Source organism: Stegodyphus dumicola, chromosome 2, assembly GCF_044657685.1.
Source record: "Stegodyphus dumicola isolate Sdum_Otavi_A_Nest chromosome 2, ASM4465768v1".
In the NCBI taxonomy this organism is placed as follows: Eukaryota; Metazoa; Arthropoda; class Arachnida; order Araneae; family Eresidae; genus Stegodyphus; species Stegodyphus dumicola.
The window spans coordinates 243791375-243817678 of record NC_140769.1 but is presented as its reverse complement, the minus strand read 5'-3'; the positions used below and the strand labels follow the sequence as shown (position 1 = coordinate 243817678).

The following is a 26304-nucleotide window of genomic DNA, read 5'->3' as shown; positions in this document are numbered from 1 at the left end:
TGCGGGAACTTTTTATTTACTTCTTTAATTTGAACAAATCTGCAGCTGAGGCACATCGATTGCTTGTAGAAGTATATGGTGAGCCTGTTTTAAGTGAGAGAAGTTGTCATGAGTGGTTTCAAAAGTTTAAGGACTGTGAATTTGACGTAGAAGATAAAGAATGTAGTGGAAGAGTGAAAGTATACAAAGATGCGGAACCAGAAGCATTACAGGATAAAGATTCTTGCCAAGCACAAGTAGAACAGTTACATTTGGAGTGACTCAACAAGAATGGAACTTCTGTGTGACTCAACTCTAAAGCAAAGATTCAGAGAAGTGGTTATCCCTGAATTTTACAAACATCTGCTTGATTCTCAGAAAGCCACAAATTTGTATCATACATGATTTTCATGTATGGATATATCAACGTGAACAAGTTTTTTAATTAATGAAAAGGAAGACTTTCCCTGTGGAATTCAGCTTAACAGCCGTTCAATCTGAACTCTGTTCTGAAAATTTCTCTTTCAAGCAGCATGCCTGCAAAAATAAACTTTTTTAGCATGTTTTACTTTCTTATTTTCATAAAGGCAAGAAAGCAGTTTAGGTTCACAAAGAGATATGTTAAGTTTATGGTGTTGATTGATTAACAGAATGCATGTGTCAGAATTAGTTTAAAAAATTTTGTTCTCGAGATTTTTCACTTGAAAATGACCAACATTCTAACCAACATTCTGAAGTTGATGATGATAAATTTAAATCCATAATTGAATCAAATCATCATATAACTGTGTAGAGAGGTTGTAAAATGGTTAAGGGTATTGCACATTGTAAGGATCTTAAGTTTTACTAACGTTTATTTTATTTTAAATCTTTACTATCACTTCTTATTTTCTACTTCCGGCCAGAATTATAAGCGTGAAGGAGTTTATGCAAAGTTGTCTGGCGAACGCCAAGTATTTAAGTGTGGCCTTTTTGCCAAGCGGAGAGAGGAAGCAGTGAGTTCGAAGCAGGCCGCTTACCTTAGAAGTTACGCAGTTGCTATTTGCCTTCCAGGCCAGAGGTTTTAATCCTCTTGATAAATTAAACGTATTGTAGTGTTCACAGTCTCTGTGCTACATACGCTTCCTGTTATTATAAGGCCAATCTTATTCTAAAGTTAAATTAGAGTTTAGTTTTATTTTTATACCTTTTACGTTAGACCCCGAGTGGAGGGTCATTGTATTCCGAAGTACGGAAGTCATTGTATATAAAGAAAAATAAAGGGTCTTGTATACCCTTCGTCTGTATCCTGTCTACTTACTACAATTAGTGAACATAGCTTTAGTAAGCTCTCTGTTCCTAGTCAGGTCATTGTATGTTTCCGAAGAAGGTTAGAAGAAACATTGAACCTGATAGTGGCGCCCGACGAAGAATAACCATGGCCGAATTTCAAGAAGAACCTGTGCTGCCTGCAGAAACGGCTCAGAATCCAGAAATGCCAGCTGCCGCTCTGGAAGGATTTGGGTACATCGTCCAGACCATGCGCGCTTCGATGAAACCAGAAGCAACGTTTAATGGAAACTCACAGGTAACCAGTTTTTTGGAAAAATTGGATGACCACTTCATGCTCTACCCCGTGCACGAGTTTCAAAAAGTTACCTTAGCTACCAGCGCTTTGAGGGGCCAAGCGCTTAACTGGTTCAAATGTATCGGCAGAAGTCTCTTGGGTCAAGCAGGAAGTCCCACCTATACTTACGAAAATTTCAAGACTGCGCTACTAAAAGCCTTCCCTGTTGTAAGGGATCGTGCGAAATTAGAAACAGAACTTTTCAGTATATATCAACAAAGAATGGAAAACCTCTCGAGCTTTATTTTAAGAAAAATTCACGTTTTCAAGCTCTTGTATGGAAACCGTCCGGATCCTGAAATAATTCAAGTGATTTTGCCGAGGTTACTACCCCAAGTGCAAGACTTTATTGAATTACGAAATCCGACTACACTGGAAAAGTTATTTGAGCTAGCAATGCAGTTTGAAAGTAGAAGAACGGCGGACGTCGAAAGAAGACGCCAATATCAACAGCGAAACCAATTTGGTACGCCAAGACTACAGCAAACTCAAGCACATGGCTACGGAGAAAAAGCGAATCAGTGGGCAAGGAAACCCGAGCATTCAAAAACAGCCGGCGAACGTCGACAGTTCAATAGCAACCCAGGAAAAAAGTCTCAAGGCCAGTGGAGAAAGAAGGAAAGCACCGAAAGGAAAAATAATTTAAACTAAAACGGATTTCTGCTGACGAGAGGGTGCGGAAATCTGAAGGCCACGAAAACCCCTCTTCCTACAAGTTAAATACAGTAATGGTGAAAAATTTAACTCTTCCGAAGATTGAAGTCTTGGTAAATAATATCCCGGCCACCGCACTCCTGGATACCGGCGCGCAGTGTTCCTGTGTGGCAGAAGTCTTTTTTAGAAAGTATTTTCGCAAATACCGCATATATAATGCGGATAATACAACAGTATTAGTGGCGCAAGGAGAACAATGTAAGTGCGTAGGTAAAGTACCTTTGTACATCCGTATCAAGGACGAACAAGTAAAGGTGATGTTTTTTATAGTAAAGAATTTGCAAGCAAATTTAATCCTAGGAATAGACTTTCTTTCAGACGCACAAGCTACACTGGATTTTAATGCAGCGTCCCTTAAGCTGACGATGAAACCAGTGCGTGTAGAAAAGGTTGAACCGCCAAGGTTAAATCTTGACCACCTGCCTAATGACGAGCAAGATAGAATCCGACAAGTGGTAAGTGAATTTGCTTCCTTATTTAGTGATATTCCAGGATTTACTCAGGTTACTAACCATAGTATTGACACCGGAGATGCATTGCCGGTTCGTCAAAAACCATACCGGTATGATAAGAATAAGGAAAAAATTATAGAATGGCATATTACCGATATGCTACGTAAAAAGATCATAACGCCTATCTCAAGTAGTTATGCTAGTCCGGTGGTTTTATGTAAGAAAAATAATGATTATCCTTTGGAGCATCCAAAAAGGTGGAGATTCGCTATTGATTACCGTAAATTAAATTCCATAACGAAATATCCGGTATATCCGTTACCGATCATAGAAGAAATTTTAAGGAACATAAAATCAACCAAATTTATGACGACTTTAGACTTAACGAATGGTTATTTTCAAATAGGGGTCAGGCCTGAGGACATGCCTAAGACTGCTTTGATAACCAAGTCTGGCACTTATGCATTTTTGCGTATGCCGTTTGGCCTTTCAGGCGCCCCAGCAACATTTCAGCGATGCATGGACATTGTGTTAAGACCTGTTCTTGGAAAATCCACATTTATCTATTTAGACGATATCATTATTACTAGTGATAATCTCGACCAACATATACAGGATTTAAGACAGGTGTTTTCTTTATTAAATGAGGCCGGTCTAAAAGTTAATGTCGAAAAGTGCAAATTTGCAGCCCCTGAATTAAAATATTTAGGTTACAAAATATCGCAAAAAGGGATCGAGACAGATGAATCAAAAATAATCGCTGTACAAAAGTATCCGACTCCAAACATGGCAAAGAAGCTCTCTTCTTTTCTAGGACTTTGTTCATATTATAGGTCCTTTATAAAAGATTTTGCGGCTATCGCTGAGCCATTGTTAAAATTAAAAAGGAAAAAGGCAAGATTCTCGTGGACGGCTGAAGTCAATAGTGCTTTCGAAAAATTAAAACAAGCATTAACGCAAGCCCCTGTGTTGAAATTTCCTGAAAAGGATGAAAATTTAGAAATTTCAGCGGATGCTTTGGATTATGCGGTAGGAGCGGTAATTTCGCAAAATCAGCAGCCCGTGGCATTTTTTAGCCGAACTTTAAATCAAACACAAAGAAACTATTCTGCGACCGAGAGAGAGGCACTTGCAGTTCTGTTAGCAGTGCAAAAGTTCTGAGTCTATTTTGGAAAGGCGCCGATAACAGTATATTCTGATCATGCGGCGGTAACTAGATTGTACTCAGGGAAAAATTTATCCCCAAGGTTAATAAGATGGGCACTCTAGCTACAAGAATATAATCTGGTAATCAAGCATACCCCCGGAAAGGAAAATATCGTAGCAGATGCCCTATCCAGAATTAAAATAGATGAAGAAGGTAATACTGTAAAGGTGGCAATGCTCACAGCATGTACAATAAATTCCCGAGAAAGTGTAATAACCGAACTGGGTAAGGATCCTGAGTTTGGAAGTATTTATGAGTATTTGAAGGATCCTGAAAATTTTAGCCACCAAGATATTGTGGCGATAAGAAATAGGGCGGCCCATTACGAACTAATAGATGGTCTATTATTCTACACAAAAACTACGAATTCCAACAACGAATTTCGACCTGTTATCCCAGCTAGTCTTAGATTAAATATCCTGCAAGAGCTCCATGACAGCCCTTTAGCTTCTCATGCTGGTATTCGAAAAACTATCCAACGCGTACGCGAGGCAGTCTACTTTCCTGAACTGCAAAAGTTAACAAGGGCGTATGTCCAGTCCTGCCCAACATGTCAAGCCGTTAATTATATTAATTTCCGCCCGGCCGGGTTTCTAAATAGTATTAAATCCGAATTTCCAAATGAAATAATCGGCATCGATTTATTGGGCCCTTTCCCAAAAAGTCAGTTAAACAAAAGTCGCTATCTCCTTGTTATGGTTGATCATTTTAGTAAATGGACTGAAATTGTTCCCTTAAAACGAGCCTCCGCGAAATTAGTTACTGATTCTATTTTAAATAAATATATTTTAAAATACGGGGCGCCCCTAAAAGTTATATCGGATAATGGTCCTCAATTTGTAAGTAATATATTTGAAGACATGTGCCAAAAACTGGGCATACGTCATTTAAAAATGGTCCCGTATCGGCCGCAATCAAATATAGCGGAACGGGTCAACAGAAATATAGTGAAAATTATCCGTAGTTATGTTAAAAATTTTCATAAAAGCTGGGATAACTATGTCAATGAATTTGCTTTCGCCCTTAGGACCGCAAAACATGATACAACGGGCAAAACTCCTGCTGAGTTATTTCTAGGCAGAAAGGTTATAACACCGTTAGATAAACTATTTTATGTGCAACAAAGAGCCCCAGAATTTAAAATGGGTGATATAGAAAAACTAATAAAAGAAGCAAAAAAGAATACGGAAGTAGCACAAAGAAAACAGAAGTTATACTATGATCTGAAACGACGGGGAGTAACTTATAAAGTAGGGGATGAAGTTTTAAAAATCAAGCATTCACTTTCTTCAGCACCAGAAGATAAAACTGCCAAATTTTTTCCACACTTTGAAGGACCATATGTTATAGAAAAAATAACTTACGCTGTTGTAGTGTTAAAGGCAAGAAATGGTGAAACCTGTTCCGCAAACATTGATCAAATTAAACCCTACTTTGATCGTAATAAAATTAAAATCTTTTCAGATCTTTTGCAGGATCCGGTACGGCAGACACCGCAGGTACAAGTTCCAGAGGTGGGAAAACGACAAGTACAAGGGCAAGCCAATGACAGACAGAAGCAAGTGAAAAGAAAATTGCCCAACGGAAAACTGAAGGTAAAAAGAAAAAGAAGCCGTTCCACCGTCCAGAAAACAGAGTGCACGAACACCCCCAGAATGAAGAAGGGAGAAGGACGATGTATGTGGAAAGGACCGGGAGAAAGGACGGCAACTATAACCCGGCTGTGAAACGGAAGATTGACTCATCCGACAGAACTCTCCGCAGCAAAAGTCGCCGAACTGCGGAAGGGCCATCAGCGGCGGAGGAAAAAGTACAAGAAAAATTTGAACGGCCAACAACGAGGTCCAAGCAGGATCACGACAGAAGTTTCCCGGTTCCACCAAGACCAGCTGCCTTCAAACAGCCAAGACCACAAGCAGAGCACAAAAGGAACGTGTTCAAGGGTGGCCGTACTGGTGAAAAACGGAAGCTTCCAGAGGAAAGCACTGAAGGGCGAGCCCGTACAAGAAGGAGGATCAACCAAGCTACTATCAGCTATACCTTTAAAGACTGGGCCCAGAAAAGGATGTCTGAATATTACAAAGATAAGTAAAATTTTATGTTACTTTACAAACTTAAGTTAATCTTTCATTCTTACTGCAAGTGGCAGATTTCAAGAAGATTTACCTCATGCAAGGTCTACCTTTATCGCCAAAAGGCCGAGAAATGAGTTGTGACTGATTTTCTTATTATGTTTTTCAATTACTTGCGCGTAAAACTAAAGTTGATGTATAATAGCGTTGTGTAAAGACTTAAATATTGTAAAAAGTTATTGTATAAATTTTATTTAAAACATTCTAGCAAGAAAGAAGTTTTAGTCTGAAAGACTTTTTGAAATGTAGTATTATTTCAATGTAGAAAGAATTGGCACTTGCTTTGAAAAGAATAGAAGTTAACAATGTACTACTAATGTATGTTTTCAAATGTGTAAAATTAACGGCATGTTGATATGTTCTTGTATACATGTGAACTGTTATTTTGAATGTTAAGAAATACCGTGATATGGTAAAAGTGAAAGTAATGTTAAAAATTTGTTATTCGTGTGACTGTAAAGATTAAATCATGGTGAATATGTGTTAAAGGTTGAATGATGTAGTTAGGCTCTCTGACGCTACACTTTAGAGTTAGCCACTTTCAGAATAGTACCTCAGGGTTTAGAGTTGAAAGTAGGGTGTGTTAAGAGGTCTCGTATGTTGAATTTTAACACGTTAGTGTTTTGATTGTAGGAGGAAGTGTGGCACACGTAGACAGAAACACATACGTGTTTGGTGTTCTTTTACAACACATGTCAGAGAGCACGGGGAGAGATAATTAAAATAGTCATGAATGAAATAAGAATGTTAAGAGAAGTATATTCTATATGTTATTTGCAATGTCATTCTGTAACATTTCATTAAACTAGTTTTCCTTCCAGATCTCTGGAAGGAACCAGAATTGAATAAAGCTCCTGTTTTGATGCAGTACAGATGAAAAAGAAAAAAGATTGTTGTATATTCCGGGAGCTGCTATTGTAACAAATTTCTTTCTTTTAAAATTTTCTAGTTTCTAGCTAAGTTATGATTGTAAAAGTTTGGCCTCGCGTTAGTTTCTAGAGCTAAAAGTTTTCAACAAGGTCGTTTTAGACCTCAGTTTCAAACTAATTAACTCTGGCGGGAAGTATGTAAGGATCTTAAGTTTTACTAACGTTTATTTTATTTTAAATCTTTACTATCACTTCTTATTTTCTACTTCCGGCCAGAATTATAAGCGTGAAGGAGTTTATGCAAAGTTGTCTGGCGAACGCCAAGTATTTAAGTGTGGCCTTTTTGCCAAGCGGAGAGAGGAAGCAGTGAGTTCGAAGCAGGCCGCTTACCTTAGAAGTTACGCAGTTGCTATTTGCCTTCCAGGCCAGAGGTTTTAATCCTCTTGATAAATTAAACATATTGTAGTGTTCACAGTCTCTGTGCTACATACGCTTCCTGTTATTATAAGGCCAATCTTATTCTAAAGTTAAATTAGAGTTTAGTTTTATTTTTATACCTTTTACGTTAGACTCCGAGTGGAGGGTCATTGTATTCCGAAGTACGGAAGTCATTGTATATAAAGAAAAATAAAGGGTCTTGTATACCCTTCGTCTGTATCCTGTCTACTTACTACAATTAGTGAACATAGCTTTAGTAAGCTCTCTGTTCCTAGTCAGGTCATTGTATGTTTCCGAAGAAGGTTAGAAGAAACATTGAACCTGATAACATAACAAATGGAAATCATTTAAGCTGTCTTGGACTCGTTAAGAAGCTTAATATTTGTGTTCCACTCAAATTGAAAGAAATTCGCTTAACACAACAAATCAAAATTTGTGATACCCATTTCAAATGTAATGCAGTCAACTTTTTTTTTAAACGAATTATCACTGTGTATGAAAAAGAGATCATGTACAATAACATTAATTGAAAAAAATCATGATCCAAGCATGATAAATCAACATAAATCATATCGAAAGCTAAATTGCATCAGAAAAGTTGTTGTGTATTTTGAGCTGCTTCCAAGCAACCAAATCATCAACTCTGGTGTTTCCTGCCAGCAAGTTATGAAAATAGAGAAAGCAGTCAAATAGAAAAGCCCAGAATTGGCAAATTGCAAAGAAATGGTGTTCCACCATCACAATGCGAGGCCTCGTACAGCTTTAACAACATGTACAAATTTATTGAATCTTGGTTGGGATGTGATGTCACTTCCCCCCCCTATATCCCTGATCTTGTACCGTCGGATTATTATTTATTTAAAAAAAAACTTCTTAAATGTTAAAAATTTCACTAATAAGAATGACCTCAAATCACACTTGGTTCTGTTTTTTGTTAATAAAGACATCAAGTTCTTTGAGCAGGAAATCATGAAGCTACCAGAAAGATGGCAAAAGATCATTGAACAGAATGAAAGATATTTGACTGATTAAAATTAATTTTTTGTGTAGAAAAAACACTGAGTTTCATGAGTTAAACTGAGTTCATACTAAAAAGCCAAAATTACTTTCTTACCAACTTGATGTTGTGATAATATGTTCAGCAAATAACAGCAGAAAAAATTGTTTTTTAATTTCAAAAGTGAATGAAATTCATTTTTTTCCGGTGAATTCAGGTGAAGCATGATTTGCACTTTAATGTCTCAGGCAAAAGCATCAAAACTCTAAGTAGGCAAAAAGACATATCTTAAGCAGTCCAGTTCTTAAAGGCATTGTACTGTGCTATGCAGCAGGTTCTTTGCTGTTTTACGATTTTTGTGTTTCACTAATAATGATAAATCAAACAAAGATTATAATATGAAAAGATCAAATATTTTAAATTAATCTCGTCCAGTTGTGTTATTGTTCATGTCAGAAATTATGAAAATTTAGTAAATTATGTTTGAGATCAGAAAAATTTCATTTAAAATTTTTTCCCTGCTTTAAAATAAAAATGGGTACTTTTTGATTATCTTCACTCTGGTTTGAATATTTAGTAGAATCTTTACATGTTTTAGTTTCAGTATATATGTGACTATGTTTGCACATGTGCATACTATTTGTATGTTTGAGTAAATAGTGATTTACATGCTTTATGTACAACCATCAGTTCATTGATTATTTTTTAATATTTCAAATAGACTTTTCTCATCATAAAATTTCTTATTTTTTTAAAAAAATGCTTCTTTTTATTATTATTTATGAATAGAACAATACCTATGAATGATAAAAGTAATCAAATGAATGTTTTTTGCCAACTTACAAAATTGGCGATGAATTACAGATTATTAGTAGGGTGAAGATAATCAGAAAGTACCTAAAAATTGAATAAATTATTTTAACTCGCTGACATCTGAGAGCACCTGACATCTGTGATCTGCACATGTTCTGCATCATCCTCTGTATATATAATCATCCTAGAATATTTTTTGTAATGTCTTTAAGAAAGCATATATGCATGGATATTGAAATATGTCCAACAAACTAAAGCAGTATTAAAAGTACATAAATAGAGATGTAAAATTCCAGGGGAGTGTTGTATTAAAATAAAAAAATACTTCTTTCTTGTGGCAGTTTTGAAAAATTTAGAGTTTTGTAGCAAAGTCCTTAGCTGGTTACCAGAGGGTTAAATTGTATACCAAACTTGATTATTGGTGTACTAAATTTTGTAACTAAAGGCATCTCTGTCTTTGTGCAGAGCAGTATGCATACATACCATACACACCCACACACATATAATATCGCATGTACATTCACACTTTCCTTCAATCCATGATATAATTGTTCAACTAGAGACAGTAGTTGTCTGTAGTACATGTGGCATCCTCTTTACCCATAAATTTAAAACTTTGAAATAAAATTCAGAAAGCCTTTTTTGCAAACTCTGTGCTGTATTTTTACTAATTTTTATAGCACATCTTTTATACATTTAAATAAATATATTCAGACTATTAATGTAAATTTAAATAACTAACTTAAAATGAATGGGCATTTATAATGTGGCAGCAGAATTAAAACCAAAGTAATATAATCTTTTGATCATTGGTATTATGATCTTGAAATATTTCAGCACCACATGTCACTGTATTAGTCTTTCTTACCATTAGAATTTTCTTATTTTTATTTAATTATTTTTTACTGGAATCAGCTATTTTACACACAGACACACGTACATTTATATAGCTTTTGTGTGTTTAATTTTGATATCAATTTTGAACTTATTACTGTTCTGTGTTTTGAAATTTACTGAGACTAAGTATAAGCAAAAAGTTTTCTGAAAAAATGTATGCATGATTTAGAAACATTAATGGTACTCTTCTGTTATTAAGACTGGATTCAGAAATGTATGTATGCATGTGTGTATGAATGTATGTGTTCATATATGCATGTATGTATATACACACACATACGCACATACATCCATATACACATGCATGCATGCATACATTTCTGAATCCGGTCCTGATACAGAAGAGTACCAAAACTGTAATAGTTTACTTTGTAGCTTTAAAATTGTCCAGATCTTTATATCTTGATAATGTATAGTGTAAGTGATATTTTTGCATGTACTTTGTGGTTTATGTTCATATTAATAATTTCACTGAAATTTTAATGATATGTTTAACATGTTTTATGTTTCTAATTTTCTTTTGATTAAAAGGTATTTATGCTGTAAAGTATGCCATGCATTTGTTGTATAATTTTATTTTTCTTTCAGGACAAAAAAACTCACTCAAGATTTAACTGCTAATAAAATAGGGAGTGATCCAACATTTCTGAATAAGCTAACTAAAAATATATTTGCACGATATCTTGAAAATTATATTCATATTGAAATTCGCTGCTTGAAGGATAAATGTGAAAATACATTGAATATGTATTATAACTCCAAAAATCATCAAAAGAAACAGATACATTTTGGAGGGTATGTAGTTTTGATTGAATGCTATATTGTATAACATGCAAAATATTTTAATATCCTTTATTTTTATTTATTGAATACAGTAGAATTCCAGAAATCTGCAAAGCGTGGGACCAGAGGTTGCGCTGATTTTAGGATTTTGCGGACAGAAAAGATATAAATTGATTATATTATTCATTGTATTATATATACACAGCATCAAGATTTGCCGATTTCGCCTCATGCAAAGATTTCTGGTTTCGTATTCTGGTGTTAGAATCACTGTTGCTGTAAAATTTCAACAGTTTTTCTTTATTTTTCCATATATCATACACAATTGTATCGCAATTCCATACGATTCTGTTATAAACCGCGGAGTAGCACCTGTCTCCATCTTTTGCAGAATTTGCACTTTTTGCATTACCATCAATGCAATGTGTTTACGTTTTTCAATGTTGCAAGCAGTAAAATCATGAGTCCGTTTCTAATCTGTTATTGTATTAAAAAGGGTTGAAATTAAAAATATTCTTAATTTATCCACAAAATATCCGGATAAAAGAAAAAGGCAGCACTAAATAATCTTGTGAAATAACAAAGCTCAGAAACTACAACAACGTGAATCGTGAACATGAAAGAAGAGTTGAATCGTCTGCTTTCTTACCTCAATGCAGATTAGAGGAGAAAAAAACTATTATTATGATGTCAATAATTTGGTATTTCCATTATGATTCATTATTATTCGGTAATTATGACACCATTATTCGATAAGTATTTTTTCTTTGATATTTCGTACTTAATGTTGTGGGTTCCAGAACCTATAAACTGATTGTTTTTATTTTGAGAGGCAGGCAACATGGATTTCAGGAGTTGGTGGATTTCAGGTTGGCGGATTTTCGGTATTTGACTGTACTGAAAAATGAATGTACAGATTATATATTCAGCATTGATTTCATAGTCTGCATTAAAAATGGTAATAATTATTGAACTTCCTGTGTGAGTTGATTTATTAAATTCATACATAGTTCTAACACAGCATTTGAAAAAATTCACAAATTCATCTTTGTAACATGAAATTTACGAATTAAAAAAAAAAAAAAAAAGAAGTTAAACTCTCTTTTCATAATGAGAAAGATTTATTTTTCATGCATTCGTATATAAACTAAGTGAAACTTTTAAGTTCTCAAACTCTGCAAATTAAATTTTTCTGAAATATTTATTTTGTAGTTTTGCTTCTGTCATTAAGCTTTATTTTAATGTAGATGACAGTACATAGAAAGAAAATGAAAGTGGAATTCTGTAACAGAGGTAGCACCAGCAGCTGAGTGGTAAAGTTGCTGAACACTGGTAGTTCGGTCTGAGGTTCAAATCTTTGCAAATGGCCCAATTGTAATGGTGGTGTCTTGAATAAATAAGAAAAGAGGGAAAAAAAAAAAAAAGATTCTCATGCTTCTTTCAGATTTTTTATCTACCTTGTTATAATTCTGTCATATAATGCAAAATTTATTAACTGGTATTTATTAACCAGCATCATGTTTTACATAAGACTTTTATATACATAACGGGATATCACATATCTTTCTGCTTTCATTATTTTGATTGAAAATATGAAGCATATTTTATCATAAAAGAAAATTATGATTTTTTGTAAGTGGCTGTAAATTAAAAAAATTTAGGATTATCTCTATTTATTATTACCTATTAACCCTTTCCGGAACGCTACCTTTTAAAGTTGGAATTTCAGTTTAAAAAAAGGTTAGGCAGTCTAATTAGGCCTAGAGGAGTACACTAGTAAAGTTTTGTGAAGATAGCACTTATTGTTTTTATTCTGTGAGTGTGCCTGAAGCGGGCACACTCATTGAATAGAGCTTCGAAAAGAATGCTGCAACAAGCATTGCTGGGAGGCGCCTAAAAGAGTAAGAGATTTTGCATACAATTAAAAAACACTAAATTCTGAATACCATAGCATATTTAGTATTACCCAGGGTGTGCTACGGGGAGACAGATCTGCTACTCTACACCCCCCTAAAAAACTCTTTTTTGGTTATAAGATGATTACATGCGTATGAATGGAAAAAAATTTTATGGGTATGATATTTACATATCATATTTACTCTTTTTTCTATTTTTTTCATGGTGGTACATTTCAGAGAAAAGGACGCCACTTTTGAAAAAGCACAACCCAATATTGCATGTTTTGCACATGTACCGGGATCCATATAAGATTCACTATCTGAAAGCAATTCTTATAGCACTTTCAGTGCTTCAGAAAGAGTCAACCCTCTTCTATCTGTTTGGAAAATAATTAAAAATAAAAAAAAAAAAAAAAAAAAAAACTTATATTATATCTACAATTAGAAATTATAAAGTATAAAATAAAATTTTATAAACTTCTACAACTCAAAACTATTAAACATAGCGCTGGGGAAACTCTGAACGAAAGTGAAAGAGAACTGCTCTAGTGGAAAACCAAACAGCTAACTGATAAAATTACCTTAACAATTTGACCTTCAGAAAATCACCCCAACAATTTGTTAGTTGATAATCAACCCCCCCCCCCCCCAAAAAAAAATAAGAGAGAGAGAGAGAAAAGAACAAAGAGAAAAACAGGAAATGAAACACAGATGTAGACCCACCTTTCTCTTGATAATGAACTGACCGATGAGATGTGCAGAAACAAAGAATACAGACTCTCAGTTGTCCTAGATTGTTGGTGAGCCCGGTCTGGGGACACCTGGGGTTCGCTGTTCGATTTTAGCCAAGATTTTAAGGTAAAAATTCAAAAACTAATATAGAATAAGGAGATTAGCATACAGCCCAAAAATAACATAGAAATTTCTTTTCAAACACTTCCTTTTATACCCTAAAAAAATCTGGAAGTGTTCTTTGAAAAATGAGGGTCTTAAAAAACTAAACATGGCTAAAATATATGGACAGGTTTGCGTTTAGCTGCCATCTACTGTAAATAAAGAAGGTTCAGTGTAACCTATAAATCCTTTTTCATTCAATTTTCCTGTGCGTACAGAAGGAAATTTTTAGGTGTGCCCAAACGGTTAAAAATTTATTATTTATTAAAAAATTATTTTCCAAAACTATAATTTTATTTATGGGTTTGGAGGACCCAATCATACAATCAGCACATGAATTGTCACTGTAGCAGCAAAAAGTAAATTTCTCAGTGATATGTATATAAACATATTTTTACTTTGCATTAGAAAATTGCTAAGTGAAGTAATAATTAAGAATTTGACGAAACGGAAAGGGAAGTTGAATAAAATTCCATTAGTTACAAAGGTGATCAGACACAGGTTCCTCTTCTTCAGGGGCAAAATAAATTTTGCGAAATGAAATGGGTGACAATGAAGCAGTGGTGGAGAAGAGCAAACCTGAAGTGAACACACTATTTTCCGTGACAGATAGCGCTGTTTTTATGTTCACTTTGCTTTGCTTAGTGCTTTGATACAAATGCAATAAATGCTCAATCCATTTTGCAGAAATTTTTGGCTTTTGAAGAAGAAGAATCTGTGTCCGATTACCCGTAAAATAGATAAAATTTTATTCAAAATCTATGCCAATAAACTATGCCAAAATATGCTGTTTTACCTAAATTTTATGTGGACATGTTTATCTTCCAGTTTGTATTTCTCTGAAGTGCATAATATTCAACTTATTAAAAGCAAAAATTAAATAAATTTAACTAAAAGTCAGATGACAAAAGTCTTGCTTATTTAGGATATCTGTAGGGAAAAGTACAAAGGATATATTAGCAGAAGTACACAAAATCTGTTTCAAATTTAAGTATCATTTTTCATAAATAACATTCTTAAAAATACATTTAAAATTTTGAAAAATTGTAATAAAATTGAAAAAGGTCCAATTTAGTGTCAGATTTTGAAAATAAATTTGATGTTTTTAAAATTAAAATAATTAAAATATTAAGCAAATAAAATCAGTTTATTAAATTTCATTAAAAATAAATTTATCAGAAAAATTAATTCAAGGGAAAAGAACCTAATAGTGCAAAATGGAATGATGCTCAGGTTTTGCAATGCTATCACTTTTGGTCATATGTCAATTTTGAAATCAGAGGCAAATATTTTTAATATTTAAATTTAAATAAATCTCTGAAGTTTTTGAATAAAAATATCCAATTTGTGCCAAAAAAAAAAGTATTTATTTTTAAATGGTGAGGTCAGCAAATTTTTATTAGTCATAATTAAAAAAAAGTTTTAGAAAAATTTATGAAGGTCTTTAAAAATAAATAAAAAAATATCTGATGTGAACACCTATTAAATTATGCTCATTTTTTGCTGCACTTCATTTAAATTTATTTCATTAGAGATATATTTCTAATTAAATTAATTCAGTTCTAAATTCACCACAAGGCAAAGATACATAAAAACTCAAAACATGTTCATTAAAAATTGTAAAATACAGAAAAACATGAAATACTAAATACAGCTAAAAAACGATTTTTACAATTAAAATTAGAGTTTCTATGCAAAAACAAGCACTTTGGCCTGTGGGCAGTACGATAGATTTTTTAGTGCACGAAATTTAAAGTTTACTTTTGGTCAAAAAAGCCAACAGCCTTTTAGCCTGTCAGCAAAAAGACACTGAAGTTGGTGCACAAACTAGCTTAATTATTAAGTATTCTTCTAAGTTTCAAATGTAAACAAATGGTATCCTCATTAGGCTGAGCAACACAACATGTACGAAAAAATGAAAAACTGAGCTAACTGAATAACAAAATGGGTTAGTTAGTTAGAATCTGGGTGCAGCCTGACCTGCCTAGTGAATGTGAATTCACTTTATAGCCAAAACTGGGCTCACCTGAGGTAACAGAGTACACATATATGTATATATGTTTGGCCGATTCTAAAGGGTGATGCACAACTACATGTTATAGCAGTCCTATATAAAACATTTCAACGTTCTAAGGCAACTCGTTTTTGAGTTATTTGAGATAAATATGTATATATGTACATACAGATGTGACTAAAAATCTCTCTTCTAAATCCATTTTAAAACCCGTTTTGGAAAAAAGGGTTCTTTAATTTATTCATAGGTACAGATGTCATGAAAAGCATCATTTAAATTGATTTGAGAGTGTTTAAAATGGATATTTTTGGTTGAAATGTGATAACCGAAATTTTTCACAATTATAATACTTCCTTTATTTCGAAGAAAAAGTTTTAAAATTTTTAATGGAGCTCCCCCTAAAAAAAAATAAAATAAATAAAAAATAAATAATAATATTAAAAAATACTGAATAATTTTACTTGGATTAAACCTAAATTTCAGTTTAGGAAAGAAAAAATAAAAAAGTTAAATAAATAAATAAAGAACGATATATCAAAATCGATACTAAATTCAGTTAAATTGTTGAGCTAGAATTTTAAGTGCTGATTAAAAAAGAACTGCTTGTTTTTTTTTTTTTTTTACGTTTATTTCTTTATTATTTTGCTTGTTTGACTTTAAGATAATTTATGGTAGAGAACCAAAATATGGAACAAAGTCAGCTTGTCATTTTAAAAAAGGATCCAGTTTTGTGTCAAAATGCATATGTGTTAGAGCAAAGTTATACATAAATCTAATATGTATCCTAATTCCAACTTTCAAGGCCAGGAAAAACACAATAGAATTTCATCAGTAGGCCAACTAAAAGGGAGATATAGATTTGTCCCTCCCTTTTTTTTGTATACTCGCTGTACATGATTTTGCTTGATGAATTTCCAGATCCTTTTTTTCATAGAAATGAGAAGTATCTTTTATGAACTCCTACTAATCCTTCAAAAGTTAACAAAGTAAAGGAATGTTTCCAAAAATCTGTATTCTTTTCACCAGTTGGAAAATCTCAATGTTCTTATTTATGTAAACTCTCTAGTAGTTCTTATCTAATAAAAAGATCAGATTCTGATACACCTGTTTCCCCCAGAATTCTTGTTCCCGGTCTCACATTCTCCCCCCCCCCCAAAAAAAAACTATCGCTTCTATTATCTTATTTTCATTTAGCAAAATGATTTGTATGTGTGTAGTTCCTAAGCTGCCTAAACCTTAATTAGTTGCTAGTCTAACATTCATCCCTATACTGCCATTTATATCCTCACATTAAGCAAATGCTGTTCCTTGTAAATCTGATTTTTCAGATTCATGCTAATCACTGTTACATATCTTGTTAAAATAAAATTTGTTTTCTGTCATTCAAGCTGTTCAAAGATATTTTTAAAACGTAATTTTCATTTTTTCCCACATTATTTTTGTTGATAATATGCTTACTTGATATGATAAAGAAATAGAAATTTTGTAAAATCTTGTAGCAGAAACTGAAACTGATGAATTTTGTTATTTCAAGGAAAGGAATTTAATGATCATATAAACTGAACAATTTACTGTACAACTACTGAATTACAATGCAGATGCTGTAGATAGTCTAGCATCAGAAAATAGTAAAATACTAGTGTTTATTATAAAAAAACTTTTTATATAAAAAAATCCAGTGGCATAGCTAGCTTCTTTGGTTTACTCGGGGAATGAATATTTATCCACTGTTTGGATTGCTGTTTAGTTTCTTCAGTTTTGAAAAGGATCATGTCTCTTCCCCATGTGACAGTTTTATTCAAAAAATCTTCTTCTTCATTGTGGTAACACTGTAAAAATGTTAAGGCAGCGCCAATTTGCTGTGTTCTGTGATGGTTGGACAACATCTTTAGAAACCGTCTTCCACAGAGTTTATAATACTGGAGTCTTCATTCACAATGATATAGAGAGCTGACCATGAAATTTCAATAAACAAAACACTGAATAAAAAAATTGTAAACCAACGATTTTCCTCAAATCGCCTGATCCACTCACTGAACAAGATCATCGGTTGACACTCGCTTCCTTCCCTGCCCACCTGCATCATGAACATCTATACGTCGTGCTTCAAAGTTGCTCCACTTTGCTGTCACTCATGGAAGTTTTTCCATACACATTACTCATTTGTCGATGAATTTAGCTGTATTGCACCTCTCAGCATGTAGAAATCGAATGACAACATGCACTTCGCACTTGGCAGGGAGACTATTGTTCAAGGAATGTTTATGTGCTCACTACATGCTCACATCTGACAACAGGCATATTAGAGATACTGCACGACACATATGTGCACAGCATCATTGGATTTTCGTGGGAGTTTTCATTTCGTGACTGACTGGATCTTGGGGGGGGGAGTAGTAGCCCCCATAAGGGCCTAAAAGACAGTCACAGAAATAGAGTAATTAGCTTTTTCGAAAGTTCTGTGGTAAAGAGATATATTTAATGCTTAAATTTTTAGATGTAGAAAAGAAGCTTTTTTTTTTTTTTTTTTTTTTGTGAAAGAGATGAAAAAAACTTATATTAAAATATATTCTCTTGCAGGACTTTTACATATATGTGATTTGGAAATATTTTCCCATCAGTGTCAGAGACTTATTTTTCCATCAGTGTCAGAGAATTTAATGAAAAGTATTTTTTAAATATATGTAGTATTAATTTATTGTAAATTTTTTTTCAGAATACATGAATTGCGCCGTGATATTCAAGCGAGAATTGGGTCCAGGACTAATATCATAAGTTCTATTGTAGATAATTATGGTGGAGAAACTTTCTTATCAGAGGATGTTGCTATGAATATTTTACTAGATTGTAAAAAGGCTTTTAACAGATGCCAGTTGGTAAGCATAGGTTTTAAAATGCCCTTCTTATGATGGAAATGTTTATGCTTCTGAATGTAAAGTAATTATGGTAATTTTGTTCATTTAAGAAAATGGAATTTATTTCCAATAATATTTCATAATGAAAATAACTTTTAAATTATAGCATCATTAATATTTTAGCATCATTTGGTGTTGCCAGGTATATTTTGATATGATGTGCTTTCTCATCATTTAACTAATCTCATTTATTAATTCTGTGCTCCTCCCCCAAAAACTCCCGTTTGTTAATGCCCCTCCTATTTTTAACTGGAAATTGATAGTTTCTTCCTTAGATTATAGTGAATCTTAACTATTCATATTTTCTTCACAAGAGATGCATTTGTTTAGATATTTGCATGAACTGCAATAATTTTCAATCAATGAAAGTTCTAATTTAAAACATATATATGTTCAGCTTGTAATTAAAATCATAATTTTCAGTCAATGAAAGTTCTAATTTAAAACATATATGTGTTCAGCTTGTAATTAAAATCATAGGAATGTAAATTCCATATGTGTATTCTTGGCCAACTTCTGTCATTTTAGCTGTTAGTATTATGTAATTCTGCTAAAGCAAAAGCACCAAATTTGATTTTTAAATATTTTGAATTTTTTTTTCAGTTGTCAAAACAGCAATCAGAATTACCACAGAATGCTGTTTTACTGTTTGATGTTTTATTACATTATTTGTTTGAAGAGCATGTTTCTTATGCTTTGGAGCTTGGCTTATTAGGTAAGGAATCTAATCACAACATTATTTATTAACATTCATGAATTTAAATGAATGAATACATTTTGTACAAACATTTTGAAAATAATGTAAATACAAATTCTACAATAAGTTTTTAATATTTTAGTTTTTCTTCGCTTTATCACAATTCAAATTATAAAATTTGATATTAAAAATAGGCATTTTCCTATCGTGTGATAAAATGCACCAAACAATTTTCTGTAGGAAGATATATTTATCAATCTAATAAATAATTCCTTTAAATAAAAAGGAATTTATTTTATTTGTTTTGTGCTTATATGATTCTTAATTTTGGTGAAACTTGTTAAATCTATTACTGAAACTCTTGATATGCCTTATTATCAATTAGTAATTATATTTTAAATCACACAGTTTTTTTAATGGCTTTCACATTTTCTGAGTTAATTTCTGAGTTCATTAACCAAATTATCTGGTTGTCTGAAAAGTCATGATGCATTTTTTCCTGTGTTCTTCAAAGGCCCTTTATTTATGTAAAGAACAATGAACAGGGAATGGTGTATTGCCTCTTTAGTTTGATAACTTTTTAAGAAGCTTCATAATTCTGTATGCTCTAAAGAACCTAGCTTTATAGGCAAAAAGCTGGACAAGGTGCTGATTTATGGCCTCATTTGAATTGAATGTTATAACATGAAAGAAATTTTGAAGAGAGCAAAATAATTGAAAATCTGAGTGCACAAGATCAGGTGAGTATGACATGCATGGCAACACTTTTCATCCAAATTCCAAAAATTTTTGTCAGTGATTGGACTTGTGTATGGTCTTGTTTCCAAGCTTCTGCTAATGAACCAGTAAATCAGACTGTAAGTGGGCTGTCGCCAACTGGACAATTTCAACAAATCCTATATTTCAGAAACTTCCAGAGCTCATTAGTCATGTAGGAACTGCATTTCATCCCAATAATGTGAGACCACACTCAAGTTTGATCTCCTGACAAAAATTATTGGAGTTTGGTTGAAAAGTGTTGTCGGGCATATTATACTTACCTGATCGTGTGACCTCAGATTTTAACTTGTTTTTCTGTCTTCAGAATTTCTTTTGTAGAACATTGAATTCAGGTGGCCATAAATCAGCACCTTGTTCAGCTTTTTGCTGATAAAGCTAGGTTATTTTTTGAGTGAGGAATTATGAAGCTCATTAAAACAAAGCAAAAAGTTATCAAACAAAATGGGGTATATACTACCGACAGATCATTTTTTTATAATTATAGGACCTTTGAAGGATATTGAAAAAATGTATCGTGGCTTTTCAAACAACCTAATAGAAAAAGGAAAAAAAAAAAAAAGGAAAAGGAAAAGAAATTTAAAATGTTTCTGGGAAGATACCTAACAATCTATGAATGAATTGTTAATACTGGAATTGGTTTAATAAGTTTGCCAAGATAATTTATGCACAAAATATGAATCTGCACTACATTGTTTCAAAGTTAATCCTTTGCTTCGATCCACATATTTATAAACGCTTTTGGCAAATAGCCATATTTCCATATTCCCCAATTTCACTATTCACTTGACTTAGTTCCCTGCAATTTCACTTTGTTTTTCAGACTCAGAATTAGACTAAGGGGATACGCTTGTGATTCCCAGTAGATGTTGGGCATGTTTGGGAACTGTGTCTTGACATTCACTGGGAAATGTCTCTTGACACCTTCAAAGAAAATGACTTCTGTAGTTTTGATATGTGGAGAAAAACAATGGGATTGCTGTAAACATTTAAAAAAAGATTCTTTCTTCACATCATGTGTTGAAGAACGTGGAAACCAAAATAGAATGAATGAATAGATCATTTTTAAAATCAAATCTACAAACTTCCCGAATAACCATCATCTGTCTGTCAGTCAGAAGAAACTGTGTCCAACATTCACCGGGAATTGTGCCTCTTGGCACCTTTAAAGAAAATTACTTCCATAGTACTTTGGAGGCATGGAGAGAAATGGAGTGAGATTGCTGAAAACATTTACAAGGAGATTATATTGAAGAAGATTGTAGGCAAACTAGAGTAAACAAATACATAATATTTTTGAACCAAATCTGCAAACTTCCCCAAAATCCCTTGTCTATTTGTCAGTTTAATCAGTCAGTTGAAAATTGTGTCCGACAATCACTGGAAATCACAAGTGACACCTTCAAAGAAAATGACTTCTGCAGTACTTTTGAGGGATGAAGAGAAAACCAGTGGGATTGCTGTAATCATATACAAACAGACTAAATTGAAAAAGATGGTAGCCAGAATAGAATAAACAAATACTTTTTTTTTAAATATGAAATATGCAATTTTTTTCCAAAATCTCTCATTCTCTTGCTCAGTCAGTTTAGTCAGTCAGTCAGATTTGCAGGCAGGAGGTAATTAAAAATTTAAGTAAAATTCATTTTAATTTGCTGGAAATGCTGCAGTACTCTTGAGGCACAGTAGAAATATAAGTAGTGACAAAGAGTTTGTCAATGTAATAAAATGTTAGTTTTATTAAAAAATATTATAACTAATATGAAAATTAAGTTTTGACTGTATATTAAATTACACTGATGCAATATGTGCAGTTCAAAGTTCTTTACTTTCGTCTAGTAAATTGTGATTCTTGTTGAATGTCTACCATATTTCAGAGTTGTGTCTGATTTTCTCTAAGAATCACAAGTATTGTCCTGCATCTTCAAAGAAAATGACTTTTAGGCTTATGAAGCATGGGAAAATAATGGGATTGCTGTATGCTTGCACATTGCATATATATGCAGTGTAAGAACATTGACACTTTCTTATAGTGTCACTAACTTATACTGACATTCTCTTATACTTTAATATATGTAGTATAAAAAAGTGACACTGACGAATAATTATTTTAATTATAAAGCTAGGCTGATTTTTAAACCTGTTTTTGAAGAATCTGTGAACAGTCTTCATCTTTCAAGATTGTGTTAATGTCCTAGAACTTCAGACAAAAATAAAAAGTAATGAGTGATGGCCTTGCAGTGTATTAAATCATCCTTTTTGGAAAATAGATATTTTAAAATCAATCCTTGCTACTCTGAAAAAATACTCACTCTTGTGCTTTTTGTTCAGAGATCCCATCTCTAAACTTGTTGCTAATATCTTAGTCTGACATTTTGATAAATTGAAATCATGAACAGTTACATCAATGGAAATATTTGTTCTAGAAACACAGAGTCCATTAGAGAAATTCTGAGTGTACATTTAAAATGAACACCATAGAATGAATCTTCCTAAAACAAAATTATTATTGATTATTGTAATCCATTTGAATAAGTGGACTGAGAATGTAAAATTTATCTCTAGCTTGCACTATATGTAGTTTGGAACAGTAATGATCTCGATTGAATTTGATATTCTTAAAATTCAATAATATTTTTTTAACTAAAAACTGCTGAATTAATTATATTTTTAATCATTGCAAGGAAAAAAAACTTGGATGAATTTATTTCAAATGTAATTTTTTACTTGTTTTACTGCAAATACTTTTTAAACTGAAAGGTTGAATCAAGTTGTGAGTCAAACCGCTTCAGAGCTGTTTCTAAATATTGAAAGGTTTCAGTATTTGTTAAACCAGATTATAATCATTATGGTATCTTATTTTCTTGGCTTTTGCTCATCTTAAACAGCAGCATAATCTTTTCATCATTTAAAATTTGCTATTTAAGATCTCTTGCATTGACATTTAGGCTTCATTAATTCATTTTTATAATAATTTGGATTTCTTCCAGTCTCCATCATACCTTTACTTTGCACAACCGTATATTCACTATTATATTAAGTTTCATTATCAGTTTTTTCCCCTGCTTAAAATATGATTGCAGGACTTGTCTAATGTAGCAATTTTTATGAGATTTCAAGAATCTGCAGCCATTGTGATTCTTGAAATCTATGTATCAGCCGTTTTTCTTTCAGCACTTTTGAAAGCTATAAATCATTTACTTATTCTTTTGTAGAATTTCTTTTGCTAAGCTAGAATTTTCTTAAAATCTATTTTATGTAAAATCATTTTTGTAAATTTCTGCTTCACTGTGATCATGGCCTGAATTAAAGGTTTCAACGTTAGGTGACAATTACTGAAACTCTTTATTTTCTCTATTATTTCAAGATCTTTTTGTGGATGTAAAAGTATGAAATTTAGAATTAAATAATACTTGACTAGATTTCTCAAATTTTCTTTTATGTTGCTCAGTTTTAAAAAAGAAAGTTTTATCGCGATAGCCATGATAAAAACTCTTATAATCATCCTATTTCCCATTTGTTTTTTAAAATCCACCAATTTGCTGGTAATTTTTAAATTGAAATGCTTGGATAATTAGCATTCTGCTGTAGTTGGAAATGGTAATTTGTTTTTATGTAATGCCTACTTAAATGTGTAAATTTAGTCATTTAATGTACGGTTAGGTAAATATTTTGTATTTTTTTCTGTTTAAGTGTATGCATAATTGTCTTTTCTTATTTTAATAAGTTTTTTATTTTTGATATTTTTTAAAATCATACACCTTTGCTTTTTTGAAGTTTCATATATTTTAATTGTATAAATTGTATTGTGGTGACTTTTCTTTTCTCAAATTAAAGATTTTTTTTCAATTTATTTTGATTTTATTACTGATATAGATTTTTTTTACTATGTGTGTGTTGTTTGTTTTACATAAATATGTTTTTTTTTAGCCATTCCATTACCGGAACCAAAGAGTCCTCCAGAAATTTATTTCTTTGATGTCATAAGACAGTGCAATGCCATATACCACTTATTTGAAAAACAGTTTGGTGATACTATTGTTCCTTTAGTACTGTAAGTATTACATTATGTTTGAAAACCAAATTGCCTTAATCTTGTTTTAAGGTCTTTGTATCTCTTAGTTAGTGCACTAATAAATAACCTGAGATTACATAATAATTTGCTCCTAGGTTGTTGGAAGTACTAGAATGATGTAAATTGAAATATATTTTTTTCTGAGATAGCTTTTGAAAATAGGTAGGATTATACCTAAAAACAAATTTTCACCAAAAATAAAAAACAGGCTTATTTGTACTTGATAGAAATTTTAAGATCATTACAATTAGAGTGTATAAAAATTGTATGTCATGCAGAGACTAATGTTTCCAGATATTTGTAATTTTTGTTATAATAATAAAATAGTCTTGCTGTAGTAAAAAATATTCCGTAGTGAGATCAAGGCCTGTAAAGGCTTTCCTTCCCCTTTAGTAATTGCTCATAAGTAAAGGAGAATGCTTTTTGTTTGGTTTCTAATGGTTGTGATTTGTTGCTTTTCTGAATCAACATTTTTTAGCATCTTCATTTACACCTTCATTTAATTTTGAAATTTAAGAATGTTTTTTGTTGGCACAAGCTCAGATTCCATAGTTTTTTTAAAATCATTTTGTGTGTGAAATTCCAGAAGTTTGCCAAGTAAGAGATATTTAGGAGTTGTACAACTTGCTACCATTAACTTCCAAGATAAGGCCTATATCTGTCATGATAACACTGTCTATTAAAAAAAAAATACTTGAACTACATTTAAAAAACCATTTCCATACAGTGTGGATTAGGCACATAAGTGAAAGGGGATGTTGACTCCAGGTACTCAGGTAAGAATATTACTGTATATTTGGCCAGTGAGTGAAATATGAAATAAATGTTTACATAGGAAATAAAATATAAAAATCTAATTAAATAAATTTTCTCTGTCCCAGTAAAGTATTATATGAAAGTTCATTTCCAGTCCCAAAATTTCTTAAACAAAACAGTAATTTTTGGAAAAGTTTCAGTTGTGGTTGAAAGATTTCTTTAAAAACAAAATGGTTTTATAGAATTTCCACAGAATATTGATTAGAAATTTAACACTTTTATGTGTAAAATAAAAAGAAATTTTCAAGAACAAATCACATTAACTTAACTCATTTTGATAAGGTAAAATATATGGCTTCTGATAGCAAATGTAAGGTACAGATGGAAAGAAAAAGTTGCTTATCATGGTGGTAAATAAAAATTCTATCATGGGGGAGGGGGAAGCATTTATCACTACATTTGTGGCTAGCCCCTGGAAGGCACTGTTTAAGAATATGTCTGCAAATTTTTTACGTAAAGATAAGAAGACTTTTAACTCATTTCATTGTAATGGAAATTTTACTAACTGGAGTTTCACTAAGGCTGTATAAAAAAGTTAGGTTTTATTTTTTCAAAACCCTTCCATTCACAGAATTTCATAAAATTCTTCTAAGTTACATTAAGGAACTTTTGCAATTACAGAGTATCTGTCTAGGAACGATATTTAAATTAAACATTGTATCTACATTTTTAACACTGTATATTCAAAATCCACGTTACCAAAAACTTTAAAAAAAAATAGTAATAATAAAGAGGGATTATTTAGGATAATTAGGAAGGAAAGATTTATTTCACATGAGTTAGGCGGTTACAGCCAAAAACATCGCGGCAAAAACATTGCGGACGAAAACGTCGCGGAGAAAAAAACGCAAGGTGAAAAATGTCGTGCTACAAAACATCGTGGGAGAAAACATCGCAAAGAGAAAACATCGCAGTTCTAAAACATTGTGGTACAAAACATCATTGTTGAAAATAAAGCAGTTCAAAAACTTCACATTTTAAAAATATCGTGGTTAAAAAATAAAGTATCTACAAATTATCGCATAACAATAACATTGCAAACATATATTTTCTGGCTTTAATAACTGTAAATGGATATTTCCATAATGATTTGTGAGCGCAAGATGGAAAGAAGGATAATTTTTACTTTCATATTTTTGATTAGCTAATAAATTTTTGCTGAGAAAATAAGAAGGAAACTTAAGCATAGAATATTAATGCAACTTATAGCACTTAATACAATTTTAAACTGACATAGTTAACTAACAAAGGCCGTTAATAAATCATTTTTTATAAAGTTTTTACTGGTAATTTTTCATGAAAAGTATTGTAAGTTGCATTTATTTTTTATG

General features: G+C 32.2%; 1 protein-coding gene across 2 annotated transcripts in view; it reads left to right on the top strand.

The window, feature by feature from the left end:
• Positions 1 to 26304, top strand: part of Sec10 (Exocyst complex component Sec10) — a 96134-nt gene that overhangs the window by 49413 nt on the left and 20417 nt on the right. For both annotated transcript variants that reach the window (XM_085811966.1, XM_035369789.2), the window contains exons 9-12: positions 10693 to 10899; positions 18410 to 18569; positions 19212 to 19323; positions 24013 to 24136. In XM_085811966.1, coding sequence (XP_085668092.1) covers positions 10693 to 10899; positions 18410 to 18569; positions 19212 to 19323; positions 24013 to 24136 — 603 coding nt within the window. The remainder of the gene's footprint in view (positions 1 to 10692; positions 10900 to 18409; positions 18570 to 19211; positions 19324 to 24012; positions 24137 to 26304) is intronic.